General features: G+C 43.1%; 1 protein-coding gene across 3 annotated transcripts in view; it reads left to right on the top strand.

The window, feature by feature from the left end:
* The window catches only part of RP1 (RP1 axonemal microtubule associated), a 452,067-nt gene that overhangs the window by 270,738 nt on the left and 168,940 nt on the right, over positions 1-12,389 (top strand). For all 3 annotated transcript variants that reach the window (XM_075584311.1, XM_075584310.1, XM_075584309.1), the window contains 4 exons: positions 1,120-1,333; positions 3,596-3,777; positions 8,086-8,296; positions 8,704-8,858. In XM_075584311.1, the coding sequence (XP_075440426.1) occupies positions 1,120-1,333; positions 3,596-3,777; positions 8,086-8,296; positions 8,704-8,858 (762 nt within the window). The remainder of the gene's footprint in view (positions 1-1,119; positions 1,334-3,595; positions 3,778-8,085; positions 8,297-8,703; positions 8,859-12,389) is intronic.

Genomic DNA, 12,389 nt, shown 5'->3' with positions numbered 1-12,389 from the left:
CAACCCATTGAACGCTGTTACTTTTTGGCATGCTTGACTCTGTTTTTCTATGACCATTACATCTTGACCAGATTTTTTTGTTCTAGCACCCAGCTTAGTTACCGGGTACCTTCCCAGACTCCAGTTAGGGGCGTCCCAAGTTGCTGGAACTGTTTTTCTTTTTTGTCTATTGTACTATAATACAAAGATGAATAGTGATGCAAAAATAAAAATGGTCACAAAAAATGTTCAAATTCAATCCAGCAATTGGTGGTGATATCCCCAAAAATATTCGTTTCTGTATGTGTGTAAGTCCAATCTGTATGCATGGAGAATGTGAAGAAGAGGGTGATCCACAGCATCAAATTCTGCAGACAGGTCGAATAATATGAGAAGAGTGTAAGGCCCTCTGTCTTTGGCAGCATGGAGGCCATTAATTATTTTAGTGTGGGTTGTTTAAGTGGAGTGAACCAGTGGATTAAGATGTCCTTGGTCTTCTTCTGTTGGAGGGTATTCAGCTCTCCGTCTGAGGTATCCAAATCCTCTCACAGTACATACAGTATAAAAGAAAAGCGCAAAACTGCCTATTGCATAACAGTTTTAATTAATAAAAATATAAAAGGTAAGTGTTAAACAATTCAATGTCTATTAAAAATCAGCATTCACACTTTATGGGATGCAGTAACTAACCCATAACAATAGTTAGGGAAGAGAGGAGCTTGCCTGTATTCCATTCCCCTCTAGAAAGAAAGGAACATGTCATGAATAGTCCATCTTATTAGTCTTCCTAATCTTTACTGTAACCAAGATAATATTGCTCTGCATGCGGGTTTTGGACATATCCATTAGGCAAACAAGAGCTATATCTATTAGAAAAGGCAGAAGATGAATTGGGGCTTATACACACACCAGAAGGATAAATACTCAAAGGGGCTTATTCTGTAAATTCTGTTTTACCGTGCGTTCTGTACGGAAAGTCCCATTCAAGTCAATGGGGCTTTCCATGCAGATCGCTCGGTACAGCACTAACTAAGCTTACAGAATAAGCCCCAAAGTATCATTACAAAATTAGCACTATGCTTTTATACTTTCAGTTTTGCAGACATTCATTCCTGATATTAAAACTATTTTAACTTTTAGACTGATTCATTCGTTTTGGAAGCAGTTTCTCTGGGGCAGCTCAAAAAGGTAGTCCTTGGACATGACTGCGAGGGATATGGAGCTGGGATGTACCTGAAGATGGTGACTGTACAGGAAACTCAAAACTCTGTTAGCGAATGGGTATTTCCGTATTGGAACTGGCTGGACAGCCACATAGGAACATGTCAAACAGTTTGCAAACTCCACACAATAGGTATTTATTTTTAGTTCTATGTACGCTAACGTTTTCTGACATTGTGATGTACATCTTGAATAAGCATTACTTTTATATACAGACATTTTGAAGGCACTTTTGTTTTTTCAAGTTCTGATAATTAATATTTTGTGCGATGAATATAACATAGTATAATGTAACACTTTCACTGTTGTACTGCGGCCTGTTTCTTAGTCTCGCATATCATGTTTCCTTTCCCTTTTCAGCATAGTCATGCTCTCTCGCAGTCCCCTTATCAGTCTTAACACAGACAATGTTCTAAAGGTAATGTAATTTCTCACTTGAAGCCATGGTTTTCTGGAACTTACATTCTACTCTTCGCGTGTCTTATCTTATCTCCATTTTATTATTTCACATTTCATTTTCGTATCTACCTTTAATTTTACCTGTTCTTTAGCATTTAATTTTAATGTTATTGCTGCTTGCAATTACGTTGTTTACCCACTGTAATAACTGTGATAAATGCACGCAGGTAACTAAATACAAAGGCAGGTTGTACATCTAAAGACTGAATTAAACAACAGTAAAAAGGAAATATATATCCCAATAAATTGATTGGAAACGTCGGACCGTTATGAAAGCTGAACTTAAAGGGCTTTATTTTTTAAAATGATGTAAAGAAAAACGCTGACCACATTCAATGTAAATAATTTCCTTTTAAAATAAAGCTGGAATTTGTTATCTATCGTAGTATACAAGGTTGATAAATCCCCTTTTATTCCTACCTATAAACATATGCAATATATATTTGTATATAAGTGACGAATACATAACATAAAATAATAATTAAAATCACTTTTAGAGTTATAGAAAACAATCCACAACCTTTGAACTCATGTTAACATGCTGCATAAAATGTAATATTCAATATCACTAAATCTTTGTTATTTCTTCATTTAAAAAAGAGGTTATTTAGTTACATAGTTTAACACAAAAAATATTCAAACTCCTAAGGCGACACCCAAAGACAGGTCTAATACTAGCTATGCATCTCAACCTTGTCTTACTAGCGGAACCTCTCTCTCATAAGGCAGGGGTCCACAAGCCCCCCCCAACAGGTCAGATTTTTTTTAGGATATCCCAGCTTCAGCACAAGTGGCTCAATCAGTCCCTGCTTCCGCAAAGGTGGCTCAATCAGTCCCTGCTTCAGCACAGGTGGCTCAATCAGTCCCAGCTTCAGCACAGATGGCTCAATCAGTCCCAGCTTCAGCACAGGAGGCTAAATCGGCCCCTGCTTAAGCACAGGTGGCTCAATCAGACCCTGCTTCAGCACAGGTGGCTCAATGATTGAGCCACCTGGGCTGAAACTGGGATATCCTGAAAACCTGACCAGTTGGGGGGGGGGGGGTGGGGAGCTTGAGGAGTGGAGTGGAGTACCCCTGTTATACTGCATGGAGAAGAATACTCAGATGTATGTTTTTAAAAGCTGCGAGTTATTTGATCACCAGTGGGTAGGTAGAAGTGGGGATTAAACCAATAGAAAGTGGGTGCAATACAACAAACCATAAATCATGAATCCACAATGTGGTAAGCTTGTCCAGTATCCAATGGCATTTCAAACTCCATACTTTTTAGAGGACTGCTGTTTGGGTCAGGCCTTATATGTGACTGTATACAGTACACCAAAGCAAAAAAAAAACATATCAATGCAAATCCTTTTACATTTTGTTTTACCCCAAAGGAAAGAAGTACTGTTTTTCAGACGTTAGCCCTAAATAATAGTGTCCATCATTTTAACAATAAATGGGAGGGGTTTAAGGACTGTAAAAAAAAAAATACAATGAAGCGCATAGGATGGACTTTGGAATGGCTTAAAATGAAAGACCAGATTGCTTAGGACGCTTAAGCAGTGAAGGGGTTAAAGAAAAGAAAGTAGGATGACAACAATTTGTTTCAACTATTTTCTGCTTACGACCGTGTGAAACTTGTTAACGAGAAGGGAATGACAGCAGAACACGGCGTCCTTGTGTTCATGCACCGACATCTGTATTTTTAATTCTCCTAATGACGATTTCAAAAGACACAAAAGCAATAAACTATTGGAGGTATAAAAAGATAAAGATGGATAGACAAAGCTGTGTGTATTTGGCAAAGCAAATACAAAGGATGACTTTGTTCAGAGCAATTTTAGGAAGCTGTTGCCATGGATACTTCTTAGTTCAAGCCGTCTTAACCTGTAATATGTCAAATAAATATCTTCCCAACTTCTCCTTTCAATTTGGCTGTTTTCTTTATTTCAAGGCAGGAGATTATCTACGAGCCCCAAACTTAATGCACATTCAGCCGGCTTATGGATAATGGATATCGTGGGGTCTGAATTTGACAGCTCGGTGAGCCCAGCCCAGTTTTTCATGGTCTTTTACGGGAACAAGGGCAAAGAAAAGCTGACAATAAAGATGTCTGGAAACACAACGCAGATTAAGGTATTTAAATGTGTTTTGGTGAACATTTAGCTCTGTCATCTCATACACGTGTTAACGCCACAGTTCCACTTACTAGACCCATCATTATTTTCAGCCTCTACTTTCATTCTCACAGGGATATGTACTAGAAGTTTACCTTGAACACATATTACTTTAGAAAATATTGTTATCGCTTATTTTTTTTAAATAGCCACCTTTGTGATCTTTCCAAAACATTTTTTTTTGTAACTCAGATGTAATTACTGCAGGTGTTGGAGCTATTTACATTTTTTTGCAAGTAACAAAAATATACCTGGGGAGTGTTTAAAGCAGCAATTATAAATCCTCTTTTTTTTTAAACTGTTTATTTTGCAGAATTTGAATCACTAGGGCCCTACATAGTTGTTCTTTAAGAAGTTCTTCTTTATATCAACATTATTTAAAACACATTAATAACAAAAACTCCCAGCTCCTCAACGCAACCTCAACTTCCAGCTCCTCCTCAACTCCTGCCCCCTTTTTTTTAACTTAAGCTCAACTCTCTGCTCTGGACCCTGAAGAAGTTCAACGCAAATGATTTTGCCTTTGGCTTGAGTTATTGTTATGAATGAGTTTTAATTATGGTGATACATTATATAATATTTAGTGTGACCAGCAAACAAGTGTCAAGTATAAATATGGGTAAAAACAAATGATTTAAAGCTGTTGTTTTCAATTTATCAGAAATTACAGTACAATTTGATTACCCCAAAATCCTGTTTTTTATTGTATATGCAGCCCTGTTCCCCCCCCCCCCTTCTCTGCTGTTTGTTGTGCTGTCATACCTGCGAGGGTCCAGGAGAGTTGAGTGGTCCGCGATGGTGTGGGGAACAGTACAGGCTTTTGATGATCTTTATGTTCCACTCATGGTGTCAGCGCCTCCAGCTCCAGTGGGTTCCAGGATTTCCAGAGTCAGTCCCTCACTAGGGCAAATTCCATCCATACCCCTACCCAATAGACTGAGAGCTCAGGCAGGCATATATAAAAAGGGATGATTTATTGGTAGCAGTACAGCAAATGCATGAGGATTAACCTGGGTCCTCAGACTTTTGGATGATGCTTGGGCCTTAGTAATTGGCACGAACAGGGTGGGAGCCTCAGAGCTGGCAGGCCGCATGAAGAAGGTGCTACAGTGTTGGCACCGCGCATTGATTCTGGCATGGCCTCCGGTTAGCCGGCAGTGCAGACAGATGCACTGCAGATGGATCTGGCCATTCACCCGGACGACGAGATAACCTCCTGGGAGGTTATAGTTAGTAACCTCCAGGTTATCAGTAGCTCTGCTGGTAACCATTGAGGTAGAATAGAAGAGAGGTTGTATAACTGCTCTTTACTCGTGCTCCGCTCCGTGGAAATGAGGTGGGTCCAGCAGGTTGCGGACTCCTCCCAGACCAAGGTAGCTCCGATTGGCTGGTTGGTTGGTTGCTCCACCCCTGGGTGGAGAAAGAGTCAGGGCAGTGCCGAGCAGAGTGTGACATGGCTCCGGCTGACTTGGTGCCGAAAGCTTGCAACTGATCTGCAGAAAAGCTTGCAACTTTGGTTTTGCATCCCATGCGGTCCCGGTTTTCTGGCGGGAGCGCTATTTTGGACACTGTAGAACACACAAACATGCGGTGGGTGGCATTTTAGAGCCCACAGCAGTGGAGAAATTGGGTACACAGGGTCCCTAGTGATGCCACAGGGACCCGTTCCTCATACTTTGAACTGCAGCACAGTCCTGAATAATAAAGGGGCACGAGGTCCCTCATGGTACGTTGTAAGGGGCCCGTCCCTTGTACAACAGATATGGGGTTCACGCTCCCGGGATAATTCCCAGAGCCTGAAAGGTCCCGTCCCAGAAACACAATTTGTTGTGTGTAGGTACCCAAGGGTCCTCACGGTACACTGTAAGAGCCCTGGCCCCTGTTCAAAAATAAGATGAAGGGGACATGCTCCGCGGTACCATACCCTCGGGGTGCGCCCCAACTTGCACAGTTCATTGTGCACAGGTACAGAGGGGTCCTCACGGTGCGTGGTAAGGGTTGTCCTGCCCCTGTCTTGGACTATGATGAAGGGTATCCACGCACCCTGGTAACATGCCCTCAGGGTACGCCCCAACAAAGTCTCTCTAGTAAGGGTTTAGGCAGCCTCCTCCCTGGTGTCACCTCAGGGAGGGACTACTCCTTCCTTAATGCAGTGGGGTGCCCGGGGTCCCTGGGGTAGCATCAGGGGCCGGTCCCGGCCTCTTTACTATCAGATGCAAGCAAAGTCCTCTAAACTGCACTGCTGTAGAAGTCCTGAAAGCCTGCCCTGTTGCTGCCATCTCTGCAGCTGCTCCAATTGTGGCCCTGTTTCCCCCCCCCCCCTCTGGAAGATGTACTGCTGTTTTTGGTGCTGTCATACCTGTGAGGGTCCAGGAGAGCTGAGCGCTCTGCGATCGTGTGGGGAACAGGACAGGCTTTTGATGATCTTTATGTTCCACTCATGGTGTCAGCGCCTCCAGCTCCAGTGGGCTCCAGGATTTCCAGAGTCAGTCCTCCACTAGGGCAAATTCCATCCATACCCCTACCCAATAGACTGAGAGCTCAGGCAGCGGTATATAAAAAAGGGATGATTTATTGGTAGCAGCCACTGCTAGCAGTACAGTGAATGCATGAGGATTGATCTGGGCCCCAGACCTTTGGATGATGCTTGGGCCTTAGTATAATATTGAGGCCTTGGTTCAGCTTGAACTTGCTCTGTCAGCCCTGAAGGGACTGACTGGCATGTCTCACTCCCAGCCGGGAGGAGCAGAACACACTTCTTCTCCCTAGGAGGGGTGGAAGAGAACTCCCTATAATGTAGCACTTCCTCTCAGATGCACCATAAGGGGAGGGCACAAGGTCTGCCCCATTATTGGTTATACACAGGCCCTTGTGGCACCACCTCTTCTGTCACTCAGAGAGTCAGCATGAGAGAAGTGGGGTCAATGCCCCTAGGATAGCCTGGCATAGCCTGTAACTATCAGGACTTACATGACAGGAGGCAGAGAGGCAGTCTGGACCAGCCATGGCTACAAATATAAGACACACACGATCCTAGGCCTGCAGGGATCGAAGAGTTTAGCGGCGAACATTTCAAATGCTTGGCATGGCATGGACTGACCTCCCGCTCGTGCCACAGGCTATACATAATCTCCCTGGTCCATCCACCCCCCAAGCCCCATCCCCCTCCTCGCCAGAGTGGAGAGAGCCAGGGAGGACACTGCCCAACCCCTCAAGGTAAAAGGAGCCTAGTCCCATCAGTCATGGTGCCCTGTCGCTTAGGGCTCAAGGCTACTTTTAGGCTTGTTTTGAGGGACTACTTGAAGCACTGTATGGTAACAATCAAAATTGTTTTGAATTGATATATTTGTATTTATTGTGTTTATACTTTCAGGGTGAAGGGTTACTAGACTGGATATGTTTGTGTTAGTGTGGCATATTTTATGACATGCAAAGACACAATATTTGTGAGTATGGTCAGTGGCTTTAAATCCCTTATGTTAAAATAGTGGCTCACCAGATTTACTAAAATCCTACGGATACTACTTTTATTCTCATATTTCAACTATAGAGCTTATGTTTTTTAATGTCTAAAAAGTATTTATAGTTCAGTTTATATTTACAACATAAAGTATAGACACTGACTTCATAGCTAATGATTTATAGCCATATTAAAGGATGTTATACAGGTACCAGCTTTATCTTTCTTTGCGAGTCAAGAGATATATACCTTAAAGCCAGCTGCACACATCCTTCATAGACCTTGAGCAACAACTAAAACTATTGATTGAAATGGATTTAACTATGAAACTAGCTGAAAACAAAAGATATTGGGGATCTGAACATCTGTGACAGCTAGAATGAAAAAAAAAATAGTTGGCAAAATGGGAAAGGATGTTAGAAATAGAATGTGAATACATTTGCTTCAAAAACATTGTCCAACGATGACTACAGTATATACAAATCTTCACTGGTAAAATCAAATGGATGATTAAAGGCCCACAAATGGTTGAAATACTGTCAGAGATAATCTATTATGAATGCCTAGGGAGTGTAACCCTAACCCTCATGGGAAGCAGAATGTGTGTGAGGGGGAAGGAGACATGGTTAAGTATACTGCTTCTTCTATGGTACTCTGTTATATGTACCTAGCAAGAAGAATACATTTACAACTTCAAGAACTCCACAACGTCCCAGAAACATCAAACTTCAGATGTATCTGGTGTACAATTCATTTCAGGATACTCTTTCTCTGTTTAACTTTGCATATTTTAATTTTTTTTTATAGAAAGAACTTAAAGATTTGGATTGTATCTACAAACTACAAGTTTCTTGGTCAAAAATACAACTAAAGAAACCCTGGCATTTTTCTTCAATGCATATGAAGCACACTGGTACTAACCAGGAGATGTGGCTCAATTTTAACTGTTGGATGAAGCCTAATGAAGAAAACTGTGTTGATCTCCCTGCCATCTATCCTGACAAAGATCCCCTCCCTGGTAATCTATGTTCTTTTTTTTACCTCTCACTTTGAAACCCACTCACAGATAGGGTTGCCAGATGGTGAAAGGTTTGATGCATTACGCATGCATAGCCCCAACCCCAAGCTCCCAATGTCTCCTCCTGATTGGCTGCATTACCCACATGGAGAAAGCTGACCAGCCCCCTAGTAACAGCCCTGCTCTCTCCCTGTTCAGGGGGAATCCCGCAGCCCCCCAAGCCGGTCAAGTCACTATATCGAGAGAGGTAATACCAGCCACATATATGTCCAGTACTACCTCTAATATTTTACTGGACAGAGTGTCCAAATACAGGACTGTTCGGTTCAATACTGGACAACTGGCAACCCTACGAGTCACAGATGAAGTTGTGAATTGTAAACAGTAGTATTTTATTTCTCTTTTAGTGACAGAATATACCATTTATGTGCAAACGGGAGATAAAAAGAATGCAGGCAGCACTGGTAAAGTCTACCTCTGCATAGAAGGAGAAAATGGAGACACTGGGAAACGAGGCCTGAATTCTCAGGACACTGACTTACTCTCTTTTACCGTAGGACAGGTAACAAAATAGCAAAGAATATACATGATGAAAAATGTAATGCTTCACATTAATATTCATTTCAGATGCTCCTTCTGTGACATACCTTTATGTTCAACATTTTAATCCAGTTTCTTCAAATACATTAGCCAACATTGATGATATCAAATTCTTCAATGGAAAAATCAAATGTGTGGGATAATAAAGGTCCAATGATGGTTGAAATAAATTCCCAATGCACTATAATTTAACATATAATCTACTATCAAAGCAAAGGGAGTGGAACCCCAACCCACATGGAAGCAGAATGTGTGTGAGGTGGAAGGGGGGCTTGGTTAAGTGTGCTGCATCTTCTATGGTACTCTGTTACAGTATACATGTAGCCCCCTCTCCCTCGTGTCCAGGGTGACTACGTGTGGTGCGTTACCTGATAGGCTCACAGGAGGCCTAATCCTCCGCTGCAGGGAGCCTGGAGTGTACCTGATTCGTTCTGGTGACAGCGCCTCCACCTGTGAGGGATCCTAGCCGTGCTGGATAACCCCTTCACAGGGCCCAATACAATGAACACACACACTGGTATATACTGTAATAACAGGTTTACTGAACACAGATAACACAATAACACATATTATGCGGACATCGCACAGCTGTCCCACTCGCAGTGCTCCATTGTCCAACCACCTTGTCCACACCATGATGAGGTTTCCCCCAAAGTACTGAGGTGCCTGGGCACCTAAACACCCGGTGTCCACAGAAGCCACAACCCACCCCAAAGTGTGTGATAGCGCTACCCCCAGAACGTGTGTAATTTGTTGGTGCACTTGATGACTTGGATACCTGCCGGGAGCTCCAGCCCCCGGGTACCGCCGGCCATTGAATGATCAGTCTGTCCCACGTGGTCGTCGTCCGCAATGGCGTCTGCCTCAGCGTGGGGTGAACTGCTGCTGGAGTGTCCCACCATGAAGAAAGTCTGTGCCTTGCGATCGTGATCTGGTCCCAGACCACCCGCCGCAAGTGCTGCGCAGCATCTCTGCTGTGTCCTTAACACTACAAACTAATGGGGCAATGTCCCTGTAACAGGGGAGTTATCCCTGTTCAGGTAATGTGCCTCTAATCCAGCAGTGTGGTGGTTAACTGCTGGTAGTCAATTAACAAACACCACCTGCCTGATTAGATTGCTTAGAAAAGCCTGTCTTTTGAGACAGGAAGTGAGACTCCTTAGCTCACACCTGAGCTGAACTTGGAGACAGACGTCTTGAGTCTACTGTACCAGAAGAGCCTGCTTGCAAGACACAGAGGAAACTTCTAAACCTGAATGCTGACAAATCCTGAAGAAAAGGTAGCAACCAGGAACAGAGAAGATTTTCCCTCCAAACCACAAGGAACAGATAAGACTTTCATTTATAAGACTTTTTTATATCTGTTCATTTCATGCTATATGTTTGGGGCTGGGAGACATGCTTATCTAAAGGGAGTGGTGGATTGCATAGTATTTCACTAGAAATACTCCCAAGTGAATAGAAGCTTTGTTTACCCCTTGTTTGGATGGTTTCCCGATGCTAAGGAAACAGGCGCAATAAAAGCCTTATTTAATTTCACTATAACCAGACTCCCTTGCATACCTCTGTGAGCGTCCGCCTACAGTCCCTATCTGAGGGGCCTGTCCCTAAAGCACGCAGAAGCTGTTTGGGTCTCAGGGCCTGCCTGGGGCCTAAGGGGGGGCAAACTAGGCCTAGTCCTGGGAAGCACATCTCCCTAGACACTACCTGTCCTCTCCCTGCTCCCCTTCCGACTGACTCCTCGGGGTCCAAGCATGCCAATTGTATCCAACTGTCTCCCCGTTATCCCTGCAGCCCGATTAGCTGCTGAGCGTCACATGCAGCCATCTCCCAGAACATACTGGGACATGTAGTTCCCCTGCAGAGCATTTCTGTAATGGCCGCTGCTATATGCATGCACTGCGCATATGCGCGCATCCCCGTAATGGCCGCCGCAACTCTGAGGCTCAACTCTGAGGCGCATGTGCAAGTTGTCCAGCGCGCATGCGCGAACCCCAACATGGCGGCCCCGCTAGCCGGGTGCACCGCGGAGCCTCCGGAGCTCCCTCTTTTCCTGCCGCTGGGTGTCCGCGCGCCCAGTCAGCTGCACCCGCGCCTGCCGCAGCTTCCCAGCCACAGCGGAGGTATGTGGGGCAGCCAAGGGGGACCTGGCATCGCTAGTCTCTCTTATCTGTATGCCCGCTGCACTCCTCCCAAGATCCCTCACTATCAATAACTCAGGGATGGGGCAGAGTTTATATTGCTATTCAAATGGTCTGTAACTTTCATTCGCCTATAATATATATATTTTTTTTTAACTGTTCATGCAATGTCTTGTATATAATGTATACCCTGTTAATTTATGTAACTGTATTTGTAACCATGTATTATTTGTCTTAACTCTGTGCCCAGGACATACTTGAAAACGAGAGGTAACTCTCAATGTATTACTTCCTTGATAAATAAAATCACATGGATAGAATATGGTAAATCCTTAGGTTTTCTGCACTAAGTACAGTGTATCATACTGTAATGCTTGTGTATCATACTGTAAGTACACAAGGCTACCATACTGTATAGCATAGTTATGTCAGTTCTGGGAAATTTTAAACAGCATAAAAAGGGAAACAGCAATTATCTGTTTAAATCACTGGACAGAATGGCTCCCACCTTTAGAACAGGAACAAACAAACCAGTTTGGGAAGAGTCATTATGTGCTACTTATCCAAACAGAATACCATGTACACATCCAAATTTAAATCTTATGTATTTTGCATACTATGCATTACAATAATGCTTCAGTGACACATGGTATGGAGAGATAAAATCCCAAAGCTAATATATTACAGCAGATTCAAGAATAAACTCTACTCTTTATAAAATAAATGCAACTTAAACAATCAAGAAGCTACAAAGCATACAATGAGCAGAATTGATTAGTTTACTTACAGTAAGTGAATATTGTGAGTACAATTGTTTCTGAGGGTTCCTGTAAAAATCATTTCCCTAAACATATGTTGCATAAATATTTACACATCTAACACCATTTTCATTATATCTCTCATAGTAAGGGGCAATTCTCAGGAGAGAGGGAAGGGAATGAGAGAGAATGAGAGAGGGAGAGGGAGAAACTGTAACTGCAAGGTTTCATTTTAAGTGAATTTTAACATTATCAATGAAAAAAACAAAACATACAGTGGCTACTTTTCTCTAACTGGAACTTGCAAAGATATGCCATATTCGCAAAGGATTTGGACTTTGTCGAAAAGTTTACCCATCTCTATCTACCATCCGTTTCTCATGTAAAAACGATAAACTACATAAAAAAGGAAACACATTGAATGTTACATTTTCCTACAGTAGATTTAAAGTAGGTTTATTCAGTATGGCAGTGGTGTGCAAAGTGGGGGGCGCTGGATTTCGCTGGCGGGGCGCGGGTGGTTGCAGAGGCCCTGCGCTCTTCCGTGAGGCATTTAAATTAAATGCCGGGGGATCGCGTGAGGCCCCTGCAACT

The sequence above is a fragment of the Ascaphus truei genome, chromosome 2 (assembly GCF_040206685.1).
Source record: "Ascaphus truei isolate aAscTru1 chromosome 2, aAscTru1.hap1, whole genome shotgun sequence".
Lineage (NCBI taxonomy): Eukaryota > Metazoa > Chordata > Amphibia > Anura > Ascaphidae > Ascaphus > Ascaphus truei.
The sequence above is the reverse complement of the archived record's forward strand: the minus strand, read 5'-3'. Positions and strand labels throughout refer to the sequence as shown.